This window comes from Ovis canadensis, chromosome 19 (assembly GCF_042477335.2).
Source record: "Ovis canadensis isolate MfBH-ARS-UI-01 breed Bighorn chromosome 19, ARS-UI_OviCan_v2, whole genome shotgun sequence".
In the NCBI taxonomy this organism is placed as follows: domain Eukaryota; kingdom Metazoa; phylum Chordata; class Mammalia; order Artiodactyla; family Bovidae; genus Ovis; species Ovis canadensis.
Window position 1 is genome coordinate 36,246,361 of NC_091263.1, and position 27,028 is coordinate 36,273,388.

The 27,028-nt window shown below is 48.1% G+C and overlaps 1 protein-coding gene across 3 annotated transcripts in view; it reads right to left on the reverse strand.

Moving 5' to 3' along the window:
• Positions 1-27,028, reverse strand: part of ITPR1 (inositol 1,4,5-trisphosphate receptor type 1) — a 348,152-nt gene that overhangs the window by 93,176 nt on the left and 227,948 nt on the right. For 2 of the 3 annotated variants that reach the window (XM_069561814.1, XM_069561813.1), the window contains 2 exons: positions 20,016-20,148; positions 17,740-17,930 (listed from right to left, as the gene is read on the reverse strand). In XM_069561814.1, coding sequence (XP_069417915.1) covers positions 17,740-17,930; positions 20,016-20,148 — 324 coding nt within the window. Of the gene's footprint in view, positions 1-17,739; positions 17,931-20,015; positions 20,149-25,262; positions 25,311-26,486; positions 26,523-27,028 lie in introns of all 3 variants that reach the window. The other variant, XM_069561815.1, reaches the window with a different exon arrangement.

Sequence of the window (27,028 nt, forward strand, 5' to 3'; positions counted from 1 at the left end):
ATAGCAAAACATCCAGCCAAGCACGCGCATTCCTGATGGAGGGCCGATCGTCACCTGCTGTCCTCCGCTCCATCCAATGACCTCTCTGGTCACAACCCCGAAGCATACGCTCCAGGGCTTCCCTTCCTCCCAAACCTGCAGGCCCATTTCACTGGGGACTAGCCCATCAGGGAGCTTCCATATGGCAGCAGAGAACATCCTTGGGATCCACGAGTTAAATGTACAGAGGGCCAGATGGATGGGGATGGCGGGACAAGAATGCCCAGCGCTCATCTGCACTAAGTGCTGCTTCACAGATCATGGCTCTGGCATCACTGACATGTATCCAAGCAGGTCACAGCCAAGCCAAATTGGAGCCTTTAGAAGCACTGACAAGGCTTGGCGGGGGCCGCTGAGACCACCCGATCGAGCCGCTCACCAGATGACAAGTGCGGTTCCTGGGTCAAGCAGAGGTCTCCTGCCCTGCGCGCACCCCCACTCCCTCCCCAGCACATGCTCCAAAGACACTGGCCTCCTTCAGTTCCTGCAATATGCCAAGCCCATGCCAACCTGTCTGTCTGAACATTTCTGCCCTCTGCTCCTCACACCCCTAAGTCTCTTCTCGACCTCTAGGGTCTGGGCATCAATGCAACTCCCTACCAAAACCTCCCCTGACCACCCTAAATGGCTTTCCTGTGATGCTCTGCATCCTGGCCGCTTCCCTCTTTGCAAGTTTCTCAATTCACATATTTCATTGTTAACGGCCTTACAATCCTTCTCCCCTGCTAGACTGGAACCTCCTTGAGGGCAGGCCCCACGTAACCTCTGTCTGGACTGTCTCACAGCCACTTCATCCTCCATCAAGACCTGCTATCTTAGTGAACGCCCAAGAGTTCCGAGGGAGGGGCAGTCCTGAGAGACTGAAATCGAGTTGAGCTGTGCAGCTACGGCAGCTGAAGTTTAACTCAATAACCAGAAGGTCCCTGTCCGTGAAAGCTCAAAGTCCTGCCACGCGGGGAAAACGCCGAATGCCAAAGACCAGCGGAAGGAGGCTGATGTGGCATTCCAGCCTCTGAGAGGCTTATCAGGTTTGTGCCCAGGCCTCTGTGATGGGCTCGGGCTGCTGCTGACCCTAATCCATCTAGTTAACTGTTAACTGCTCTGCCCCGCTGACACTTGCATTATTAACTGTGGGGTCGGAAGGACAATCCTTTGTGGACCTGCCATCTCATAACCTGGCTCCCGCCCCTGACTTCACAGCTACGAGCCCAGGGCTGAACAGTCTGCAGGCTTGTGTTGCAAGGCGGGCTAATGAAAACACATTTCTCAAATGCCGTATGGTGAGGGCAACTGAAGCACCAGCTTCCTCCAACAGCAATTAAAAAACAAAAAAATTGTTAAGTCCTGGATTCAAAGGGAAACAAGTGGCTTGAAGACGTCAGATGGTTTACAGAACTCTCCCCACTTCGGCATCTGGGACATCTTGATGACAAGTGTAAAACCCAGACAAAGGAAACTGGGAGAGCCATCAGGGAGGCTCTGACACTTTCACAAAGGAACTCAGAGGACGCAGGAAGCGCATGTGGGCACAGATCACTCAGGGAGCAGGAGGGTCGTGCCCAAGGGTCGCAGCCAGCTACGGATGTCATGGAGGTTGTTCTCAGAGGCTCTGGGTCCGGGTTTGCATGTGATGTGTCTGTAATGCCTCCATGTCAGGACTCTAGCCACTGGAGTCCTAGTTTCTAATGAGAAAATATTCTCAACCATGAAGTTAGCTCTGCTGGAAGCCTTCCAAAGGGAAAGTCCCTCCAGTTACTCAGAGGGGGAAAAAAAAGTTACCTTCTTTGTCTGGAATCCGGGGATATTTTATGCAGATGTCTCTAACAGAAGTTACTAAGGGGAAGTCAGCTCGCCTTTGATTATTCAAACAGGCTACTGCTATTAAGGATTGCACAACTCTTGGGCAAGGCAGGGGTGGGTTTTGGCTTTTCAGTTTCTTTCTTTTTTTTTTTTAATTTGTTTGTTTAAGCCTGTCCTCATGGGAACTACTTATTCTTTTCTAAGAACAATTTCATTATAACCTCCCGAAAGCACATCTTTTAAATACCTAGGTTCCGGTGAGAATGTGACCCACAGGCAAAGCCATCAGAGCGGCTGGGTGCAGGTGGGCACCCCTGGGGCTTCTAAGAAGGCCAGTCCTGCTTCCCTGCTGAGAACTGGACAGAGCAGCCACTTCTTCATTTCTTTCTTTTTTTTTTTTAATTTTAGTTTTTTATTTTTTAAATTTTAAAATCTTTAATTCTTACATGCATTCCCAAACATGAACCCCCCTCCCACCTCCCTCCCCATAACATCTTTCTGGGTCATCCCCATGCACCAGCCCCAAGCATGCTGCATCCTGCGTCAGACATAGACTGGCGATTCAATTCACATGATAGTATACATGTTAGAATGTGATTCTCCCAAATCATCCCACTTAAAGGCAGGCTGAGTAATTGCAACCCTCAGGTAACAGCTGTTGCCCGAGCTCCAAGAATTATCAACCATGGGACAAACACATTCTCTTGTTTTCATGCGGTTCCATTTAATAATGTGCTAGATGAGACAGGAGACGTCACCCTACCCAGGCCAAGAGCACAAAGGGGGTGATGGAAATGCCAACCGCCCTCCTTCTCTGGGGTAACTGGCAATGGAATCCACCAAGTCCATGGGCAACCCGATAGCTACAAGAAAGCTCCTTTCTGTTTGAGCTTGAAGACTCCTAGGATAGGTGCCTACAATGAAGGGGCTGGTGATAAAAAAAATATCCTAGGAAGAGAAATAGGTGAGGGTGGAGGGGAAAGACACCTTAGACAAAACCTTTCCGATGTCTTAGAGCCACACAATGGCGAATGCTTAGGGGAAAAGGAAAATATTCTTTCTGGGGACAGCTCCAAGAATCCTGAGTTAGGTGTGAGAAACAAGCAAGCTTATAGACGGGTAGGGGGGAGGGGACAGAAAGAAAGAAAAGAAAAGGAGGGAGAGGAAGGAGTCAGGGAAGGGGGGAGTGAGATGGCTGAGAGACAGGGGAATTAAAGAACACCATGGCAACAAGTCTGTCCACCTACCCCGGCCGCCCACCCACAGGCAGATTCTTTGCTGACGCACTTGAGAACAAGCTGGTTCCTACCAGCTCAGGAAGGTGAGCAAACCCAGAGAGCTCATTAAATCCCTTCTCAGCGACTCTTGTCTGCCTGCAGATAGTGAGCAAGGAGGATATAAATAGAAGTTACATAACATCTCTATGTTGATTCCTGTGCTTACCAAAAAAATGCAGCATGACCTTGTTTTTCTTTTTTTTTTTTTTCTGCAACGTTTTCCTCCGCTGTGGGTTGAGGACTTTAAGCCAGTTAGGGATCATCTTAAAGTTTAAACAGTAGGATATAGATTTCCACGTTAAGGACACTCAGGATGATTGTCCAAGTTCAGACCTCAGGGATCAAGTTCTCCCCAGGTATTAAAAAAAAAAAATCCACTTGCTATAGAATAAAACTGTAAGGAATCTTGTGGCTTCCTCTCAGGCCATTTCCTGATGATACTAGGAATGACATTAACACCCAAGAGCAAAGAACCATGTGAAACCAAATAAACAGCTTGAGTTTTCTAAACAAGGTTGGAACACTCAAAATACATATACTGAGAGCTAACTGATGGGGACTTCCTTGTGGTCCAATGATTAAGACTCTGAACTTACAATGCCCGGGGTGTAAGTTTGACCCCTAGGAGGGTAACCAAGATCCATGTGCTGCAGGGCACAGCCAAAAGAAATAATAAAGCTAACCGATGGTTTCTAAATACTTCCAGGAGGACTCAGCTGTCGTCTTCTTTCTCAACCGGCAAGACAGTAAGAGTCAAGTGGACTGCAAAGCCCTCCTCATTAGGGAGGCCAACAGAGGGCAGAAGTGCAGAGGGAAACACCGGTGGGAAGCCCTGGGATCCACTCAACCCGGTGAGTGCTGTGAGCCTTGCGGACAGACTCTGGCTCTGGCATCACCAGGAGGGAGACTTAAAGGAGTGTGTGCAGATGGGCTATGCTGCCGGGTCCCACCATTCTGCTATCTTGTCTAACCTATGGAGGCCACAAGACTCTTCCAAAAACTGTTACCATGGGAACTTTTCCCTCTGAAGCATTTCTCAAGCAATGTTACAGGTGCTGGAGAATTCACTGTCCTTGGTCTCAGCAAGCATTTCCTGAGTCTTGGAACATGCAGCTTCAACCTAGAGGACTTTCAAACCTGGCTGCAAGGGTTTTGAATACAAGTATCTTTTGGGGATGCAGGTTAATGACACAGGGCATAGGTGGGGGGTGGGATGCTACGATGCCCTGAGGCCCCACTCAGCATGCAAATCCCATGCCACACTGCTTTCCATGCCATTGATCTGCTCAACAGAAGACCCTGAAGCAGCTCGAAAGGGGATATCATGTCTGTCATTCCTATATTGGGAATTGCCTTTGTCATCAAAACTGAGAAGTGGTCAAGGACACAGTTAAGTCATCGCTCCAAGCAGGATAAGAGCCATCCTCCCACTGGAGCCCTGCTCTTGGGTCAGCCACAGAAACATCTCCACCTCGTGAGCCCGAGCCTTTCAACTGAGCCCTGTGAGCTGAGCCTTCTCCTCTTCTATATTCCCGTGAGGAAGACACCACCTACCTTCTGCAATATAAACAGTGTGGATCTGGTAGGAAGCCATACATCTTCCTGTCCCGACGTGGCAAGGTTGCCAGGTAACAAATGTAGAAATACACTCGGAAAACTGTATGTGGCAATATACAACCTCCGCTCTGCAGCTGATAACTGAGGGAGTGTTAGAACACTATGTTCTCTTAACACTTGGGCTCTCAGTGTGAAAATAAAATTAAACGGGATATTTCCTCTTGTAAATAGAAGACAAGCATACAACTCACACATGCATCCGCTAATTGGAAATAGTAGAGGGGCTTGCAACAGTCATGTGCAGCGCAACCAGGCTTCACTCTCCTGCCCCTCTGCTTCCCCAACATAGATTCCAGAAAACTCACAGAAACGCAACTGAGCCAGAACCTCTGCTATGTGAGAGGCAAGTTCCCCTCTGACCAGAGAAAGGACACAGGTAGAAACTACAGAAGAGTTCAGACGTTGTTATAAGGCCTAACGTACTTTCACTGTGTGGCTCCTAAGTCGACTTTGAGAAATCACTGCATAACCAAGCAGTGACCACTTGCTTCTCTGACCAAATAACCAGCACTGCCTACCTTGCCTCCATCAATGACAAGGCAGATGCTATTCTGGAAGATGCAAAACAACACCATGATAAATAAATAAGAAAAACACCACCGTGGCTGTGGGGTCCTCGTTAGCTCCCTGGTGTTGGACCCATGCAACTGCAAGGCTATCCAGTGTGGTAGAAAGTTAAGAGGTTTTTGAGAGAGACATACCTGGGTACCACGTCTCAGCTCTGCTAACTAGGTGACTGTGGGGAAGACCCCCTGAATCTTTCGGGACTCAGTTTCCCTATCTGTAATTAGGGCTGCCCCCCTGCCCAGCCCAGATCAAGTACACAGAGGCACCACGCACTGTACCTGCCCTAGAAGGCACTTGAATGGAGGCAACCAATCACTTCCTTTTCCCTCTGCAAAAACATAAATATCCTTCAACCTACCCAGGACTCAAATAGGGGGAGGATCCAGGGCATGCAAAATGGGCAAGAATTCTAATAAGCCTCACCTTACACCAAACTACATATGCTCCTTGAGAGGCAAGCAAAACCCCCAAACTGTAGTAACATGATCTACCTCTTCTTAGGAGCCCCGTTAAATGAGCTGCCCTCTGTCTCCAGAGAGAGGAAGTTACACAAGAGACTTTCCTTCCCATTAACTTGCAGAGACCTGAGACCCCGGCGGCCACCAGAGGGGAAGCAGCATGCATGATGTGTGTAATTTTTATTTGGCAAATGAGATGCCCAGCCTGAAAGTCAAGTCCTTCATGGTTCTCTCCTCCGTCATTCACAGGCTGGTGACACAACCAAACCAAAGACACACAAGCCATCTTGGGGCTTCTCCGAAGGCAAACTGCCCTCCAAAATGAGTACACTAGCAAAAAGAAGAACAAAGAGGAGCCACAATTCTAATGTGCCTGAAGACAGAAGCAGGGTCTGCTGGGGGCGGGCCTTGGCCCATCTCCCTGGTCTCCAGGGAGGGGCCATGCCAGGGAGGCTGCTGGAGGCTTCTCATCCAGGAGGCAGCCCTGCAGAGGGGCTGAGAACTCAGGCTCTGACAGAAAACAAAGCCTGACCCAGATACCAGCGAGCACCGTGACCCTAAGCCAGTACCCTGACGTCTCAGATCCTCTTATCTCCCACCGAGCAAAAACGGATGGAGGCAGGACCTGCCCACCCATGACCATGCATAGAGAGCATCGAGCCTCGCTCCTGGCACGTGAGTGCTCAGACTTTAGCATCCATGATGATCACCATCGGGGTTCCCAGGTGGCTCAGTGATAAATAACCCTTCTGCTAATGCAGGTAGACGTAAGAGACATGGGTTCGATCCCTGGATTGGGAAGATCCCCTGAAGGAGGGCATGGCTATTCACGCCAGTATTCTTGCCTGGAGGATCCCCATGGACAGAGGAGCTTGGTGGGCTATAGTCCGTGGGGTTGCAGAGCCGGACACAACTGAATGTGTGCGCATACACGCACACAGATGATTACCACCATCTATAGTTACTACAAGGAAGGAAAGACCCAACAAGTGTCTGTTCTCACAAGGAGAGTTCTCCACACTGACATCATGTGTTTTCTTTGGGTTCAAATAAACTTCACTGCCTCCCATATTTAAAGAAGGTACTTCTCTAAAATGATGATAACTGTCAACAACACATCTTCACATTTCACATCCTCAGGTTGATATTCAGGAAAGAACACGTAAACGAACATTAACATGGTGGCCACATAGAGGCCAGGCTGTTGATTCACTCAGGGAACATTCACGGAGCTCTGACCATGGTCCAAGTGCTGCAGAGTAAGACCAAAGTCTGATCTTGGGAGAAATTACCACTCTTGAGGGGAGGGGAGGAGAGGGAAGACAGATAACCAAAAAAATAACCATGAGCAAGGAGTGTGTATTAGGCAGCATTCTGAGCTGAGGGCTTTCTGTATATTTTCTCTTTTTTTTTTCCCATATATTTTCTCATATAATCCCCAGAATATGCCTAGAGAGCAGGGTTCTCTGCATTTATTCATTATGAGCAGTTCAAATTCCTTTCGGCCGACACATGCAGAGACTTCCCTAGGGAACTTGGGGGTGAAGGCTGACTTGATCTCTGCCTCCCGCTGTCTCACAACGAGCCTCCATGTCAAGTGTGCTGACTGTTAAGTAAATGAACTGCCCACACAAAGAGACCACTGCCTCTGCCTCAGGAGATTAAGATGCTTCCAGACCAGGAGGCAGTTCAAACAGGGCCCGGGGAGCATGCCAGGCAGAGGGGAACTGGGCATGTCCCACACGGAGCACAGGCATCTCAGTACAGGCCCAGGGCTGGCAAATCAGCAGGTGTGCCGCGGGACAATGAGCTCGGAGGTGAACGTGAGAACCAGAGGGGGCCGGGCACTCAGGCTCCGGCGGATCACCCCAGCAGCCCGTGGATTCCATCCTCCGTGGCAGGGAACCAGGTGGTCCAGGCGTGGCTGACTGCAGTGTGGCAGGCAGAAATGTCCTGAAGCAGGGAGACTGTGAAGAGCGCATCTCAGGCTCAGAACTCAGATGGCCCTGAGCCAGCAGGGGGTGTAGGATGTTGGTCAGGGACAGGAGTTCTGAAGCTAGAGCGTTTTGCTTCCAACCCCAGCTCCCCCGGCCCTGGCTGGGCCACTTGGGGCGTGTCGCGCGTACCTTCGGGTGTCGACTGGCTTGTGACAAGTCCTAACGACGTTCCGACTGTGAGAACACTGGGAGGCAGAGTGGGTGCGGAGTGAGTTCCTGATGGAAATCAGGAGGGAGGAGACGGATTATGTCACTGTTTCCAGCTCGGGTGAGTGATTACAGGGTGGCAGTGGGGAGTCCGGTGACCTCGATACAGGACACAAGAAGGCAGCGGGTGGAGGACCAGAGGGATGGACGGGCTTGGGGTTACGTGAACTGAGAGCTAGCAGATGTGGAGATGCCCAGCAGGGGTGTGTGCTGAAATCTAGAGACGGGCAGGGAGGTGGGGCCTGGAGCTGTTGGCACAGACAGTAGATGGGAGCCACAGAGATGGAGGAGGTCATCCAGGGAACTTGAAGGAAAAAAGATGACAAAGAGGCTGTAGACTGGGTGCCGGCATCTCACATATTTTAGGGTTAACTGTAGGTGTCTCAAGGAGTCCCTGTGCTCACCACAAGGAAAACCTCTGCAGGAGACACAAACTGCACAGCATCAGGCCACCAGGGAGCGACTGACGTGAAATGTGGGGCCCTGGGGTGGATGGTCAGAGAGGGCTTTCAGATGAAAACTCAGGACTCCTGAGCCACGCACGTACCACTGGGGAAGGAGCTGCCCGAGCCTGTCCTGCACATCTGCGTTGAAAGGCGGTAAGCAGGATGATGGAGAGAATAGACGCCTTTATTGGTAAGGAAGGGAATGGGGGATTCCCCACTGATTAAAACAGGAAAGAAAAAGGAGAGGCCTCTCTTTCCCTGAATTTCCATTTATTAGTTGAGTAAATGGGCAAATTCTCTGGGTACTTAGGATATTCATCACCTGGCTAATATTTACTGCAAACCACTGATCTACCAAGGAGTGAAGAACCTAGAACAAAACAGTTAAGACACGGTTCTTGGGTTTCCCTGTTACTCCAGTGGCAAAGAATCCACTTGCCAAGGCAGGAGACACGGGTTTGATCCCTAGTCTGGGGAGATCCCACATGCCTCAGAGCAACTAAGCCCATGCAGCGCAAGGACTGAAGTCCGCTCACCCTAAATCCTGTGCTCTGCAACCAAGAGAAGCCGCCACAGTGAGAAGGCTGCACACTGCAAGTAGAGAGTAGCCCCTGTTCCCTGCAACTAGAGAAACCCTGGGCACAGCAACGAAGACCCAGGACAGCCAAAAAAAAAAAAACCAAAAAAAAAACAGGACATGGTTCTTTTCCTTAGGCGGCTTCCTATCTAGTCAGCAAAGATGAAAAAAACACAAGGGTTGGCAGAGGCTTTCTGCAAAAGGCCAAATGGTAAATATGCTAGGATTTGCTGCCATCCTGTCTCTGGCGCAACCCCTCAGCTCTGCTCTGGCAGCAGGAGAGTGGCCAGACACGACCCTAAAGGTTACTGGAGTGCTGGCTGAGCTCCGGTAAAACTATTTACAAAAGCAGGCACCCGGCTGGATTCGACCCGGTGACCACAGTTTGCCAAGCCCGGGACTAAGGCATCATGAGCCAGCAGAGCAGAAACTGGTGTGGGCTTAGAAGTTTGTAAGAGGAACTCCATCCTTGGGAGGCGCTAGGGAAAGTCAGGAAGAACCTCTTGCTAGAGCTGAAGGAAGAGAAAGAAGGACGGACAGTTGAGACTTCTCATGGATTTAACAGGAGACAGTGATGGGACAACCATTTTCAAATTTTCTGACATTTTTTCTTCTTAGTCAAAGTTTGGAGACCGTGGAAAACCCAAAGGGTCTCCTGAAGACATCTCCTCTTAGAAACTAATACTGGCTTGTGGATTTTGTAGGAAAGAAGGAGATTAACACCTTGTATCCAAAATGGGTGCATGTGTGCTGCGTCACTTTAGTCGTGTCTGACTCTGTACAATCCCGTGGACTGTAGCCTGCCAGGCTCCTCTGTCCATGGGATTCTCCAAGCAAGAATGCTGGAGTGGGTTGCCACGCTCTTCTCTAGGGGATCTTCCCGACCCAGGGATCGAACCTGGGTCTCTTGTCTCCTGTACTGGCAGGTGGGTTCTTTACCACTAGCGCCACCAGGGAAGCCTGACCAAAGATCTCTCCCCACTCCCCGTCAATTGCAGTCCCCTCCCTTAGGGAAGGCCAGGTGAACAGCTGTGTGGAACTGTCCACTTCTGCCTACACTGCTGGCTCTGCTACTCAGGAAAGAAGAAAAATAACATTCGATCTCTAGTTCCTCCACCAGCACAAGCCAGCATGCATATCCTACCCTTGAACGGAGCTGTTCCAACCCAAGGGAAAAGGCGCACGCTGATGCTCTGTGCAGCAATGTCTTGCTCTGGAGGTCCCTACGGCATCCAGTCCCCATCACTTGGACAGCTGGGTAGGGCGGGGAGTGTTCATTCAAGTCTTATATTCCCAGCAATGGGAACTATTTGTGATCCTGAGTCTTCACCTCAAAACATGTATCTAAACCAATAATCCCGAAAGACTCTCGTGCAGTGACACGTCAGTTTCATGGGAATGTAGAGGAAGGGCCCATGTCCAAGGATGATTAGGACCAAAAAGTAGTAACGATAATAATAATAAAACAGAGAAGGAAAAAAGTCCCAGGTCAGGGTGCAGGTAACTGGACTGGCTTTCTATTTCACCCAGAGCAAGAAACTAGTACCCAAGGCAAAGAAGCCTCCCACCCTCCTGGATCTCTAAAATCATCTCGAGTACAGACACGGTGAGGGGGACTTAAGTGAACTGTATGGGAGAAGAACACAGAACAGCGCACTCTCCCAGGGCCACTGGGTCATCAACCACTAGACAGAAGTTGGATTTCTGATAGAAAACAAACTGAACAAAACAAAGCGCATTTTAAATAATAAAGACTGCATTCATATAAATAATCACCACCTCCTTGTGAGGTCCTTCTATGGCCTGGGCCTTGACTGAGGCACTTTCAGTGAATCACCCTCTCCAACCGTCGCAGAAGCCCTGTGAGGTGGGGATGGATCCTGTCCTCCTTCCTGTGCAGGAGCTGGGCGGGGAGGTCTAGGACTTTGCCCTGAGCCATGCAGAGGGAGGTGATGAGACGGGGTAGACTGGACTTCCTCCACCAAACCAGCGCTGGGCAGTCCTATTCCTGCAACTCAACTGGGATGCACACTCTTAGCCCTATGTGACCATTAAATCGTCTCAACAATTGTGTAAGGAAAGGACTCAGTTCTTCTAACTCCCAGATGAGAGAACTGAGTTTCTGAGCATCCTGAGAAAGTCCAAGGTCACCCCATTGGCGAGAGTAGGGCTGGGACTCTGGCCCAGGTGTTTCCACCACGGAGGCCAAGCTCCCTTCTCTGACTGCCCTTCTGGGCGAGGTCCCTCAAATTTCCTGACCTCATAACCACCCACTCTCCAAGCATGGCCGACTGGCAGTGCCTGCAGCCTCTCCCTGAACCAGGCTGGGAAGCCTCGCCATCCAGACCTTGCATGGCTTCAGCCGAAGGGCAGAGGGGACTGAGCCACCTGCCTTCCTCTTATTGTCATGGCAACGACTCTCACACCCGCCTCCTCAGGCCGGGGAGACAGCAGTCTCCCGACTCCACTGCTGGCCAAGCACTCCTCCCACGTGGATAAAACCCGAGGTCAGAAAACACCGCTCACCAGTGACTCATTTCTCACTCCCCTGCCAAATACAACACCCTTTTACGTAACTCTCGCTCGCACACCAATCTCCTCCTCCTCCTCCTGGGGTGGTGCTCTGTCAAACTGAGGCTGATCTTCCCTACCAGCTGGCCCTCCATCTCCCGCAAAGGCTAAGAAAACGGCCCTCCCCACCCTCCTCTCCACTCGCTGGGGTCAGGGCGGGCCTCCAGATCACGTGCTCCGCCGCCCCCGCCAGTGCCTTCTTGTGGTGACTTCTTCTGGAGGCAATGGGAGATTTCCTATCTTAAACTGGCTCCTGGGATGACGTCTTAAGCCAATTTCAAAAAATAAAAAAATAAAAAATAAATCAGTGTGCGGTGACGGAAAAGCCACTGGACGAGGGAGCTCTCTCAGCTGAACCCACAGCCAGGTTCCCGACAGCGCTTCTCACATTTTCCAACTCAGGCTGCATACGTGCGGAAAAGAAAATCCTTTTTGGGTGTGTCTGTAGGCTAGACTTGGCATAGGAAGAGCCGTGGGCAGCCATTTGATACATACAACTCACTGTGCTTCTGCAACCGGAAGCAATTAAGCAAAAAAAAACCAACATTTTTTTTGATCTGTCCTGTTTATTTGCTTTGGGGTTTTCTATGATCATGTTAGCACATAGATCCCCGAACATCTGCATGTGCTTAAAAAAAAGAAACCCAAACACTGGGTGTGCGCAAAGATTCCTCCTCCTGCTCCCCAGGTGAGGCCAGCGACCGCTCTCCCTCAGGGAAGAGGAAGTGGGGGAGCACCCTCTGCGTGCTGGTGGGAACATCTCAGGAGGAAGGAACACAGACACTGGCAAGGACTCGAAGGACGGATATGCGGGTGCCATGAGACTTGCTGAGTCCCGCGTGTGCCAAAAATTAATTCATAAGCAAATGCTTATTTCATAGTTTCCCACTCGCTTACAAAACACCAAGCAGGAAGGATTTCTTCTGGGGGCTGGCAGGAAGCAAGGTGCACGAGTGAGGGCCGGAAGACAGAAGAAGTTTCTCTTAAAGAGAAGCTTGATCCCAGGGCTCCCCAGTGTCACCCATCCCTGGAGAACCCCAGGGCAGGGCACCACTGCCTGTGAGCAGACGGTTTGCTGTGAAGCTTGAGCCACTCTGATGGCACCCAGGTAGAAGTTTCGGAGATGTTATCTTCAGACATTACTACCATCAGAGAAGCCAGGGCAGGGACAGAAGCTATTGGAAGACTCGGAGCCCATTGTGCCAGGCCAGGAACTACCCTCTATTCAGCTTTGGGGCATTTCAGGGCTTAAATGATGATTACAAGGTTTCAGAACAAGAGAGCAAATTCTCCCTGGCAGGGTTCCCAGCAGGCAGCTAGGCCCTTAGTTTTGAATTACTATAAACTGAATTCACTGAGGTCTGGACAATGACGTTTAGAGCTTCTGAAGAACTCTGGTCCCCCGTGACCCATCCTCAGTACAAGGGTGAATTTCATACACCATCAAAAGGGGAAGGTCAGGAGTCGACACTTCTGCAGAAATGGGACTGAACTTCTAGGGAGAACAGAGCTCCTCCACTGCAGAGACAATGGTGCCTCTCTCTTCTGTAGCTGCAGTATCCCACTCAGGGGCTCGACTGGCCCAGGGCAGGTGGTCAACCGATGACGGCAGGGTGTTGGGGGCCAGTAGCCCAAGGTGGCCCTCCACAACGCCCTCTCTTGGTGCATGTGGTCAACTCACAGCAAGAGGTGCAACCCTTTTTCCTTCTCTGTGGAGCTGGGCTGGTCTCATGGCTGGTTTGAACCAGTAGAACATGGCAGTACCAAGCATTCCAAGTGCAGGCCCTAAAAGTGACTTGATGCCAGTCTTGGCTCTGCTACTTACTGCTTGTCTGAGGGGCAAGTTTTTAACCCTCCAGGCCTTTAGTTTCCTCATCTGAAAAAAGAGAGATAATCAGGCACCTACCTCCTAGGGAGACTGTGAGGATTAAATGGGATGGTAGATGAGAAAACACTTAAGCATAGTTCATGGTCCACAGGAAACCCTTAATAAATGTTGGTCACTGTCAGCATTATGGTTTTTACTTCAATTGTTTTTTAATGATCACGCTGACTCTTTTGGTGTGCAGTTCTACACATTTTCAAACATGTATAGATCTGTGTCCAAAGCAGGACACACAACAGTGGCATCACCAGAAAGTTCCTTTGAGCTGTTCCCTTAAAGTCAGTCTCCGCTCCGCCCTTTGCTGGCAAGCACTGCCCTATTCCCCCGCACCACAGCCTTGTCCTTTGAGAATATCATGTACATAGAACCATCCAGGGCGCCACCTCTGACACTGGCTTCTTTCACTTAGCACAAGGCCTTTGAGGTATACCCATGTAATCCCATTTATCAACAGTTCACTCCCTTTTATTGCTGAGTAGGAATCTGTTGCAAGGACGTACCACGGTTGGTCCAATCACCATACTTTAAATCATTATTTTCACAAGTCAGGGAAGAAAAGAGTTCAGAAATGGAGCCAGCCAGTCATCATTGCTGGATTTTAAGAAAATATCTAAATTGCTTTAAAAAAAAATCCTGATCCAAAGCAGTAAGGAAGCCAGGAGTCCACCGGCATATGTGTCTCATGCTTGACAGACAGAGGACACAAGCCCCGGGATGACCGTCCTAACCCCACACGAACTAGACTTTCGGAGAGTGGGTCTCCCTCCCCTTCTCCATGTGAAGCTTGCTTCACATCCTGGGAAGAGACGCTGGTCAAGGTAAGAGCTCTTCTGCAGCCGTCTTCTTGGACAGCCCTGCACACCCCCCTGTGACTGCCCTGTCCACCACCTGTCACTGAGAAGCATGCATCCAGGGGAGCCCACCTGACCACAGCCTGACACCAGCACAGTGGATAGGAAGAGCCGTGGGGCAGTGAGCTCCAGCTGGAAGCCGCCTGCCGGTCATGGCCGACAGCCTCAGCAATCATTAACAGTCACCGCTGCAGCCCGCGCCCCCCTCACACAAATTTCCCAGCTGCTCACTGACTACTCTGAACCAGCTTCTCCAAAGCAAGACGGAACTGAAGTCACTCCCCCCGGGGGCTTCAGGGTGTCTGTCCTCAGCTGGCCCCGGACAATCTGAATTCCAGATTATTCTCTCCAGAGAAAGAGAAGCTCGGGGCTCACAGGGGGGCCTCACAAGTCAGTTCCAGGCTAGAATCAGTTTTCCCGGAGCCCCAGATTTCTCATGAGGCAGGGAGTGAGATTTTCCCAGCAACCCGTGAGACTGCAGAAGGAGAGGGAGATGGGATCGGGGAGAACCAGCGTATGCTGAGCACTGTGCCCTGCCTCCTGGCGGGGGGCTCGCAGGCAACCCAATCCAGGCCCACCCGCCCATGAGCACACTGGCAGCTTCTCCAAGAGACAGTGGCCCGACTCCCTCAAAGGCTGGTCCTGGAACTCCACCGTGGCATTTCATCTGGAGCCTGAGCATATGAGTAATGAATGTGTGAAAACATGAAACTAATATTCATAATTACTTTACAAGATAAAGAACTTGAAGGAGAAACAGCTTCTGTGAGCCTTGCCGTCACCATCAGGGGTACACTGTCAAAAACACAGCAGCTCGCCAGTAACTCCAGACTTTGCCATGCCAGCCAGGCTCAGCCCCCTCGAGCCCTCCCCAGGCTTCCTTATTCCTTCCTTGATGGTGTCTTGTCTTCTAGACTCAGTAAAAAAACCTCCAGAGACAATGGGGACAGAGAGACCCTCTGATCTTCTCACTTCTAGCATCCCCTCAGCGACACATCGGCCAACAGGCATTAGCTATACATGAGTCCAAGGTGCCAGGTGTGAGGCGGGAAGGTGCAGAGTCTCCATTCATGACATCCTGTCCTCACCAGGCTGCGGGTACTTTTTCTCCCCATTTTTTTCTTTTCTACTGAGGTAGAACTTTGCTCTAGAAAGCATACCAGTTCTGTTAGAATAGGCTTATACCCACATAACCAGCACAGGTAAACCACACCGGAGAACATCTCCAACACCCCGAAATATCCCCTTATGCACCTCCTAAAACATATCCTCTCTTGCGATATGACCAAGGCTACCACACATTCATTTTGAATTTAGGCTTTCATTAGCTCTCTCCAAATAACTTCTGATTAACTTTTAAATTATTGGACTGTGCTTCTTTTAAATTACTGGATTCCTTCTAGACTCTGCTTCGCTCAATTTATCTGTCAGATCTATAGTTCTCTGTTACAGCTCTGAGACCTCTTGAGGGGCTGCCTGCCCCCAATATATCCCCAGCCCTGTCTCCTCCTTGTCCCGTGAGTGCACTGACGCCACACCCCACACCCCAGCTCCTGGCGCAATTTCCAACTTTCAGACCCACAGCCGTCCAACAGAGCCCACGTCATCCAAAAGCCTTTCATCAACCCCTTACACAGCTGTAGCTACTTCTTTCTGGGGGGGTCTGTAGTATCCTTCCCGCCTCCTGGATGGCACTGCACGCCATTCTTCCTATGTGCAAGGATACTAAGTCTTACACCCTTGCAAGATTTCAACTGCTTGAAGACTGAGCTTCCAGGATTAGTAAATTAGCACAGGTTTTTTTTGTTTTTTTTTTTTTGTTTTTTTTTCGCTTTTTAGGAGAGGATGGAATAACCTAGGGTTTCCAACTTCTGATGTAGCCAGTAGAGAAAAACCACCACTATCAACACCACTTCAACCGAGGAAAGACACCAGAGCTTAAAATAAATTGGACAGGATATAACCTCAGAATAAACTGGTCAGATGGTCCTTCAAACTCATACATTTGATTTATGAAACTGACCACTCTGCCCTCGTTTCCACACTTGCCTGTGCCTGGAGAAAATCCTCAGAGACTGACTGGCCCCAGTGTCTGGAAACCATGGCCTGGGAGTCGCTAGAGGAGCTCCGTGCACACAGCAAGTGCTCAGTAAATGTCTAGTTTGACTGCTCCAGTCCCTGGGAATGACATGGTTCAGAGACCAGGAGTGTACCAGCCCTGCTCCCACGCCAGCACAAGCACCCAGATAGCAGGAGCCGCTCGGAGGTGCACAGCCAGACTCACGTGGGACAGAATCAAACGGCAACCCCATAGGTCACAGGTGCCCATGCAGTGGACTCTCCCACGGTACAAACCTCAACCAAGAGCAGCCCACATAATGAACTTCCCAAGTGTGTGCTGGGCAAGGTGGGGCTGGAGGGTGAGGAGATGGGGCGGCCACAGCCACCGTGCGGGCACAGGGGGCCGGGCTGAGACCCAGGCACCCTTTCTCAGGCCCACGAGAAGAAAAGTGCTTGATACATTTGCACAAAGGACCAAAACTTCATTAATCCAGATTCTGGATTTAAATTCGAGACCAAAAGTATAAGGCTGAGTTAAATATATACATAAGGGGGAATTTTGTGGATATACACATTATATCTCAATCAAAAGCTATTACCAAAATATGTGTGTCTGTGTATGTATGTACACACACACACACAGAGCTAAGTAAACCCTTATTCAGAGCCAACAAAGAATGAAGAATGTATGAAGCAGGGAGTATTACAAATATTTTAAAATATTTAAAAGAATCATCTTCACTGCCATGTCTATATGAAAATTATGTATTATTAAAATTGCTTCTTTAAGGACTTCGTCTAAGAATTCTACTCATTATTATTTTAAAATATGTATCATCATCAGCCAACAAAAAGCCATCCACTTATGTCTGACTAACCTAGCCTGGCTTTCCCCTCTTTGCACGTATTAGTTCAAATTGGTTCAGTTTTATAGAGCTTTCCATTTACAAGATAAATACACAGTTAGCAAGAGCTGCAAGATTCATGGATATAATAAGTCTGATTAGCACATGTAGTTCAGGCTCCTTCTGGTCATCTGGTGATGGGATCCTCTATGATCTTTGATTACAAACTAAATATAATGCATTCAATCATTCATTGAGCACACATTTATGGATTACCCATGATGCACCAAATCCCAGGCCAATTTTCTTTGCACATCCTCAGCATTTTAGCCCCTTTGTAATGTAACCCATCTATTAGAAGCAAGTCTGAATAATGACTGAAGGACCATAGCAAGGGAGCAACAGAATTCGCTTATTCAGAACAATAGAAGTTTGTGCCCTAAGAAGGAGCTCTCTGGTCCACCAGTCTCAGCGCCACCCATCTCTGGCTCCTGGAACAGAGCCTCCAGGGACGCTCCCCGGCAGCCAGGCCGCCTCCTACCTGTATGGTGGTGTTGCCTCCTTCCAGCAGGGCGATGGCCAGAAGGATGCTTTCATGGAACACTCGGTCACTGGATGCGTTCATTATGAGGTCGATGACCAGGTTGGAGGCCCCCTCCTTGTCAAGGTGGCACTGAACCTCGGCCAGGCTCATCTCACCCCTGCTCATGGGGCTGGATCCAGAACCTCCCCCTGGAAAAGACGCAACACTGCCCTTATCAACCTCACTCAGAGCAGCTAACATTTATTGCATACTTACTGCATACCAGCATTTCATGCACTCAACGGTTTAATGATACTATCTCTCTGGACCTTTTTAACAAGCCCACAAGGCAGGTACTCATTACTAGCACCAAGATGAAGTCACTTGTACAACACCACCCAGCGCAGCTGGTAAGTAATGGAGATGGAACTTGAATGCAAACAGACTGGATGAAGGAAGAGTGATACATTTTGAGCAAAAGACCTAAAGCCATCCAGCCAAGACTCTCCCTTACATCAAAATACAATGACCTGGGCCAGAATTAAGAACCAATCCAATTTTAAGAGACAAACTAAACTTAAGCACTCTTAAGAAGCATAGCCTATACTGATCACTTTAGCCCTCTTTTTAAGAAACCCGCCCTGGCCCCAAACTCATCCTTTCACATAATTTGCATCTGTTCACTCATTCATTCATTCACTATTGACTCAGAGCTTGGCATGGAGTCAAGAGCTGGGGATAGGGGAAGGAACCAAAAAAAGTTCACTTCATTGAGCTTCAGATGAGTCTACTTAGGAAGAGATGGCCTGTGCCACTTAGCGGAACAGATTCCAACTGGATTTAGAAAGCTTGAGAACTTCACATTATTATTCGCAAAAATTGAAATATTAATGGACATGGAGAAATGGGGCAGTCAGTTTATGAAAAACAGAAAACCATCAGTCCTTCCCTGCAGGGGTCAACTCAAACGCCACCTCCTTTACATTGCTTGTCCTTGACTGCCTAGAATCTATTGCATTTGTCATCCAAGGTGGACACCGGGTGTCACGTCTTTTCTCTGACACCTTCTTAAAGACAAATAGCTTTGAGACATTGTGGGGGAAACAGCTGCTCGACAATCACTGGGAACTTCTGGATGAGAAGCTAAGATCTGTTTCTGGGGTTCTCTGGGAGCAGATCTGCTCCACATTTTCATTTGATGAGAAGCCCAAGATTCCTCCCCAGAGGTTGCCGGGATTAGTTTATTAAGCACCAAGTGTTTCTGTGCTATGAGCAGAACCAAGCAAGGACCGGACGTTCTCAAGAGTCATCACCACAGACTAGGAATCATGCAACTCACATTTGTGCTTTGAGCATGGAGCTACCAGCCCCCTTAAAACCAATGCCATCGCCCACAGTTAATTCAATGTTTCTGCAGCTTTTACCTGTCACTGTGCTTACCATGTTTTGGGACACCTTTCAGGATGTGTTTTAAAACAATCCCATACAGGGACGCACCTGATGAAGAGAGCTGACTCACTGGAAAAGACCCTGATGCTGGGAAAGATCGAGGGCAGGAGGAGAAGGGAGCGACAGAGGATGAGATGGTTGGATGGCATCACTGACTTGACAGACATGAGTTTGAGAAAACTCTGGGAGACAGTGAGGGACAGGGAAGCCTGGTGTGCTGCATGTAGTCCACAGGGTTGCAAAGAGTTGGATATGAGTTCGCAACTGAACAAAAATAATACAGGGGTGTGTGTGTGTAAAGTCCCCTAAGGTTTGGGGAGGCACAAAGCATGACACTAGGATTAGACACACCTGCCTTAAGTTACTGCCCAGGCACCAGCAAGCTCCCTTTCCTCTGTTCAATGCCGGATAGTGGGTAACGTATAGGAGAAAAGGAGATGAAGGAGGTAAGGTGCTTGGGAAAGCCCTCGCCTTGGTACACGTGTTATAAAAGACAGCTTCCACCCTCCTCACTGCCAACAGCATCCTCATCTTATGGGGAAACATGAGTCTGAATGACCACGAGAAAATGTGCGATCAAGTTAAATTCACGGAGTCCTTCAAGTATCCCCAAGAAATTCAATGCATGGGAAAGAGGGGGAAAGCCTTAGCCAATATCACATTGCAGGGGGACATTTTTAGATACCAATTTGATGGTAGACCAAAGACAAAACAAGTTGCTAAAATAACACACTAGCAACCCAAATGCATCTGTTAGAGTCTCAACCTGCTAAGCAGAAACACGCAGCTTTGGAGTGGCACACTCAGTTCACACGTGCAGCTCATTAGCACACCATGGGGCCTACCTCCTCCCCCAGGCTTGCTGGGTCCTCCTGGCGACAGCGGGCCATTGCCAAAGCTCGTGAGGCTCTCTCTTCTTCCCGAAGGTCTGATGTTTCCATAGTAACGGTTGACCAAAATCTGCCTGAGGGCCTCACCCTTAATTCAAACAGGATAATGAAATCAGGTTCTGAATTTAATGCACAACTGAGTGACTCACATTAAAAAAAAAAAGACAGGGGTATCCAGTTATAATTGGCTCAGTCTCAACTCCATGAAAAAATAAATTATTAATAAGAGCACTTGGAAACTTCTAAAGTTAACTTCTTCAATGTTTTCTCAGGAAATCAGATCATAAAAAAGCATCAATCTAAAATATTAAATATCTGAAAGTACTCTCTCACACTGATAAGGATAGAACATGAATCTGGAAGGATAACTAGGATTAACAAAACAAAACAAATAAAAAAGTCCCTTTGAGGTAAGTCAGTAGGATTCAGACAAATTAAAAAATTTACAGGTCAACTTCCACACAGCAATATGAAAATGTTACTCTAACCACAGGATTTATTTCCAACCGTTCTAAGTTCTTATGATATCAAGAGCAATAAATAAAATCATAAGCTGAAAGTAAGCCTTTCTTATAGAAATAGTCAATGAGCCAAATGGTAAAGAAAATAAATGCAACAGAAAATAAATTATTGGCAGATATCAGACATGTCAATCAACAAACAAGCAGCATGGATGAAAATGACATTTGAGGTTTTCTTTTAAAGAATATGGGAGGAAGGGCCTAGTTGGATATAAATGTGGGCATGAGCTGATAGTCATGGAATCTGAGTTATGAATGAGGGTTCTCAAAACTCTTCAAAACATGTATTTTGGGGATTTTTTTTTAACATTTCCATGACAAAAAACTTAAAAAATATATAAATATTAAAAGAATCCTGGGCAGGGGATAAAACAACTCTTTCCACAATTCCAACTAAAACAGAGCAAAGAAACCACTCTGATCTATTCCCAAATACTTCGCACACTGGCAAAGCAGCAGGATTCACCCTCAGCTCTAATCCATGGCAGTCTCGCTCGCTGAGGGACCACCCCACTAACTCCCAACCCGCCAGTCTGGAACTTTTTACCAGTTAAAGGCTGTACAGATTCCCCTGGACTGTTTCTGAGGGACAAAGTAGTAAGTCCTGGAGTTCCTCTGGCACATCCCAGAGAGAGGTTAAGTGAGAAGTTAGCAGAGGGAAGATGCGTTGCAATGCAGCTGGTCTCTGAAATAGATTCCAGAGTTCTATCGAAGAGACCTGCGACTATACTGAGAATCAGGAAAACTTAAAAGCGATTTGTTAAGAAGCTTCAAGAACAAGTCTGGAGATTTTGAGGAAGGTGTTTGCAAGACAAGATGGGAGGGAGCAGCATGTCCTGCGGATGGTGGAGGCCAGGGGTGCCCTGGAGGAGGCAGGACTGGGGAAGAAGGACAAAGCAGAAAGCTCAATCTGTCAAAATGATACGAGGTCCCAAGGTGAGCCAGCGGGCTTTTCTCCTTGGTTAAATTCATGCTGCTGGTCAAAGACTCCAGGGATAAGTGGGGAGATGGGGTAAACAGGAAAAGTGAGAGAAGCAGGGAGGCAAGCCTGATTTTTCAATGAAAAAGTTCAGAAATGAAAAAAATCTCATCTTTCTTCTCTCCATTCTCTCCACAAATATGCATCTCACTGTAGTTAAACAAAGAAGAATTCTTGTTAGGATAAGAAAATCACTTCGTACCTTGACCATTAGTAAATTCAAAATTCCGAGAGAACTTTCAATGAGGAAGCTATTTGTGATCCTTAAAAATACCTCCAAAATAAACTATTTTCAGTATAATGTCCTTTAATGGCTTAGGAAACCACATTTTGGTATAAGGACATAACTTTGCACCAGTACAAACATATCAACACTCTCCAAAACAGTCATCGAGAGCGGTGATTTAAAAAGGCTGACTTCACAGAAGAAACACAGATGTCAAAGGTATGGTCAAGAAAAGGAGGAATGACAAGATCACCTGCACATAGAAGATAACATTAAATACCATGTCGCTCTGTCAACTCAACGATGCATCTATTGGAGTTTCTTTCAGAAGATACAGACTTTTGAGTTCTCCCAAGAGGGATGGCTGGTAGGAAACCATCCCAGTTTTCTATGGGATCCTCTGGAGCACCACAAGAACACTGTCTGAGAGGTAAATGACGGCTGAGACCAGCGAGCTGCAGCCACAGAGAACAGCCCAGGTCTCCATCACGACAAGACTCTGGAAGATCACAGGGCTGAATGGTCAACAGCTGAGTGACCGTCACCAGCCGACAGACATGTACTTGGCAAGGAAGACGCAACCAGAGCCCTCACCCTAGGATTCTACCTAGGACCGGACTGGCTCAGATTTTTTGCTTCTCCAGGTTTTGAGGGTCTGCAATCAAGGTGAATCTGCAATCAAGGAGGCAGGAGGTAGGGAAGGAAGCACATGCCTTCCAGGGACACGTGGACTTCAGGAACAGGAACTTCACATTTGTGTAGCCTGGATGCCGAACTGAAGTTACCAAGGGATCTCACATTACCATTTTGCCTCTCTTTGCACAGACAAACTCTAGCGGTTACCATAGCAACCAATGCATCAAATGGTACATTTTCCCCCATAAGAGAGTATCATAAAATGTGCTCATTATGGAAACATACACACACACACATACATGCTCCACCCCACAAACTTTTAATTCTTCCCCCTTAATTATAAGGTTTTCAGCACATAAGTACCTCACCTTCTCTCCAAAAGTAAATAAATTTTAAGGCAAGGGGGGAAAAGAGAACATGTGGGGTTTGCTTTTTTTTTTTTTTTAAAAAAAAGGAACAAGATGAGAATTGTTTCTTTTCTGAAAGAATAAAGACTGAAAATTTTAGCTTAAGAAAAAGGGAGACAGACAGTAAATGGATAAGCATCATTAAAAGTGATGTGAATCCTAGAGTGAAAACTTAGGTTCAAGGCAAATTCTGTTTTTCTGAGCTCGTGGTTTAATTTGGTAAAAATCAAAATCTACGGACAAAAGCATTTCTAATCATCTTAATATAAATTACTCAACAGCACTAAGCTGTTCACAGAGTACCAGGTTCAGAGAGCTGACTGTAGAGAAGCAAAAAATGTCACTTCCCAAACAACACCACTTCTCCGGCTTTCACATTTGGCCATGCAGCCCTTTTTTTTTTTTTTTTTTCAAAAAGAAGACTAGTTTTCTTCCCCAGCAGTTTACACCTACAGTATGCAAACAGATATCAGATGTCTGTGACATGGTAAGAAACTCCACACGCATGATTACCCAAGACTGAGAAAAGAAAGGCAAAATTTCATTTGCAGTGAAGTTTCAGCGGAAAATGGTGAAAATGGCAGGTCAGTGATGTGGAGGCAAGAAACCAGGTTCCTGCCTCACAAGTCACGCGTTTCATTCTGTCCATTCAACTAATGACTAATACACTGTGTGGAGATATACAGCCCAGCATTGAACAGGGCACCAAGAGTTAAGATCGCAAAGGAGAAAAGTGACCTTTGGGCTCCAAGGTTCCAGCCACTTAAAAGTCAGGTGCTTCAGGAAAGATCAGCCTCTCACAGGAGCAGTGAGCCTCTCACACCTTAGTCAGCACTAGGGCAGTGCCTCGATTTAAAAATACCTTCCTCTTCCTGCTCCTGTTTTCTGTCAAATCACGGCCGAATCTCAGGCTGCAAGGTGACCACTGGGGTCATTCACATCCCTTCTCAGAGTCCAGCCACCCTGCTAAGTGCCTCAAGTGCATGGTTCTGGAGAAGAGTCCAGAGAGCAGGAAAGGGCGGAGACTCCTGTCCCCATTTTACAGCAGGAGGAACTGAGTTAAAAGTCCCCCAAATCACACAGTGAGCACCTGGCAAAAGCAGGCTTGACCCAGTTTCTAATTCCAGGGCTCCTGCCCTGGGGCAACATCCAACTTAGGGCAAAGGGACAGCTATGTGCCTTTACTGGCCACTGCTAAGACCCAGGACAACTCTTGAGGAACAGGCAGGGGTGGAAAAAGGCAAGGTGCTCCTGATCAATGAATGGCAGGAGGCACTGCGAGCTGGAGGGGGGAGGGCTGACTATCAAGTTCCTAGAAGCACATCTTTGGTTATCATTTGAGAAAGAACCATCGCAAGAAAAAGGAAAGGATCCAAGAAACGATGGGACTCTGCAGGTACTGAAAGCTTGTGAGCTTAGCAAAGGTGGCCCAGGCGAGCAGTCTCCAGGATGCTGATGACCACAATTTCACAGCAGCCCTTGTCACAACTGCTCACTTCCTAACCCCATGACTTGGCTAAGGTACGCAAGCTCGCTGGGTTTCAGTCTCCTCATCTGTGAAGTGGGGCTGCATGCTGTGTCACTGGGTCACCGTCAGCATTTATAAACATTTACGCTGTGAACGTGTGTAAAAGTCAGCATAGTGACTGGCACACGATAGACACCCAGAGAACCAGGATATCTGGTATTTTCCATTGACTACACGCAATCAGGAGTCAGCATGTGGATGGTATATGTAGCCTTCTGGGAAATGGTTTAGCACTATAAGACAGTATTGACCCTTTAGCCTAGAAATCCCCCTTTTATGCCTATCCACTTGTGTACACACTTGTTCATTCCCTCGAAGGAAAATATTACAAAAGACTTGTTAATCAGCGGGAACTTTAGGCAGCTGTTAACTCTCCAGGAAGAAAATACTCAGATACGTGACAAAACCCAGGAACAAACATTGTACACTTGGAAGAACCCCAGTGACAATGTAAGTATGTGTGTGTGTTGGCACATATTCTCACGTGTGCAAAAAAGAGGGTAGAAGGAAACAGTAAATCTTTAACAGCTTTATAGCCAGGTAGTGTAATTATGAACAGTTTTACCATTATACTTTTTTGTTTACTATACATTATCCATAATGATCACCAGTTACTCACAAAAAAAGGGTTTTTTTAAGGCTACACATAAGGAAAATCTAACCCAGCAGAAGAGAGGATGTGACAAGTGACTGGGTTGTTATTTGGGACTGGCTGGAAGCAGTGTGTGAAGCGGTAGATTATATGTAGAACCATCAGTTAGCTTCATTTATACAAAAGGCTGGGACTGGTTCTGAGCCAATTAATGCTGTAACAATGACAACCACGACAAAAACTGTGTGTACGTCAGAGCGTACGGCTGAGGGCGGAGCTGCGGTCGCCACTCCCAGCTCCCACGACTACGTACCCTTTTATGATCCTCCAGCTGCCTCAGCGGTGGACTCGGTTCGAGCTCCTGCTAAGCAGGCAGAAATTCCATTTAAGTATGAGACTAAGACACCCTCAACTTCAGGATCGGTCACAAATGAAATACACAGAGAGCACGTACGCAGAGAGGACTGACACAGAAGGAGCGCAGGCCTGAGTGTGGCTTTCCCCAGACAGACACCAGTGCTCATGACCTTGGCTACTACTGAACAACTGGCCCATCCCCAGCCCCAGAGCACCGTATGAAACGTGCAGTCACATGACCAATAATGTCTGGTTAATATTTTTCGCAAACATTAAGAAAACGAAGTTCAATGTTATGTACATTTACATAAACCCAAAAAGGGGGGGTAATGCAAGATGCAACCGGGGGTCCTTGTACAACTCATCCACGGATTACTGCTCAGCACATGCATGAGGACGTCAACGCGCACACTCCCAACACATACGAGAGACCTACGCTTTGCCCCAGCCCACAGCATTCTAATCAAGGCTACCAGTGCTGAAGAGCTCTGATTAGAATATTAGAGGACTGATCATTACAAAGCATGCCCACTGGAACTCAGCTCTTTGATCATCAGTTTCATTTCTAAGATCTCCTTTCAGATTGAGCACACGTTTTAGCTCTGACTCCTGTGATTCTAGAACAGTTTCAGAGAGTAAATTTTGATCCTTGGAAGGATGCCTCCCACAAAAAGCTTCTCGGTAACTTTAGACGCCTTAATGAATTCTAGTCCCGCATTTAGCAAGCTGAGCTAGCGACAGGAAGAACAGAGACAGTTTGCTGTGAAACTACTCCTTCATCAACAACATCACCCAAACGGTAACACAGATACCCTGAACCTGAACTCTGCTTCACCTCTGCACGGGACCCAAAGTTCTGTTTTGTGTAACAGCAGAAAGGTCTGGACCGTCCAGAGTTTCTCGGCCAAACGTTTCAAGGTGGAGATGAAGGGTTTTGTGCAAAAACCTTCAGAGAGTCATGAGCCTTCACCGGCAGGACACTGTGGCTTGAGTTCCTCAGAACTTTCTACACCAAGGGCCACCCAATTATAGCAATGATCAGATCCCAGCCAGGCTAGACATGTCCCTCCTGCACCGTCCCAAGAGACAGACACTTCACCATGACAGTTCACACCCGACCGGCAACACTGACAAGCGCCTGTATTTGCTGGGATCGCAAATACGGGTGAGTGACACACACCTCGGTGGAGTTCTCAGAATCCGGAGCTTGGGGAAGCTAGTTGGGAGTAAAAGAAGCAGGTTAGTTACAGCACATGCATCTGGTGACCACAAAGATGTCCAGAGACCAACACTTGGGGACAAAATTGACGATGAGGTAACCGGGTTGTCACACCCACTGAAGGGGGTTTCAGCTGTGGATGGCAGGGGACACCCTCACTTCTAAAATGAACTTAATGTGGTTGCGCTGGGAGAGACGACTGGCCTGAGATGGGGAAACACATCTAAATGAAAGAAAGAGAAAGCCTAGCACTGATCAAGAAGGAACTATGTCTAAATAATGAAAGATGTCAAAGGCAGAGGTATTGCACGTCTATGTTCTGTTTGTCCACAGAGGAAAAGTGATCCAGCACATGCCCCCAGGGGCTCAGAGAATGGAGGGTGGGTGGATGATGACCACAGGGGCCTCTGGTGCAGTCCCCTTCCTGGGGGCTGGAAGCCCCTGCAAGGTCTGCACCACTGCCTGCCCGTGATGAGCTTCTCCAGTGGGCATGTGCATCCTCC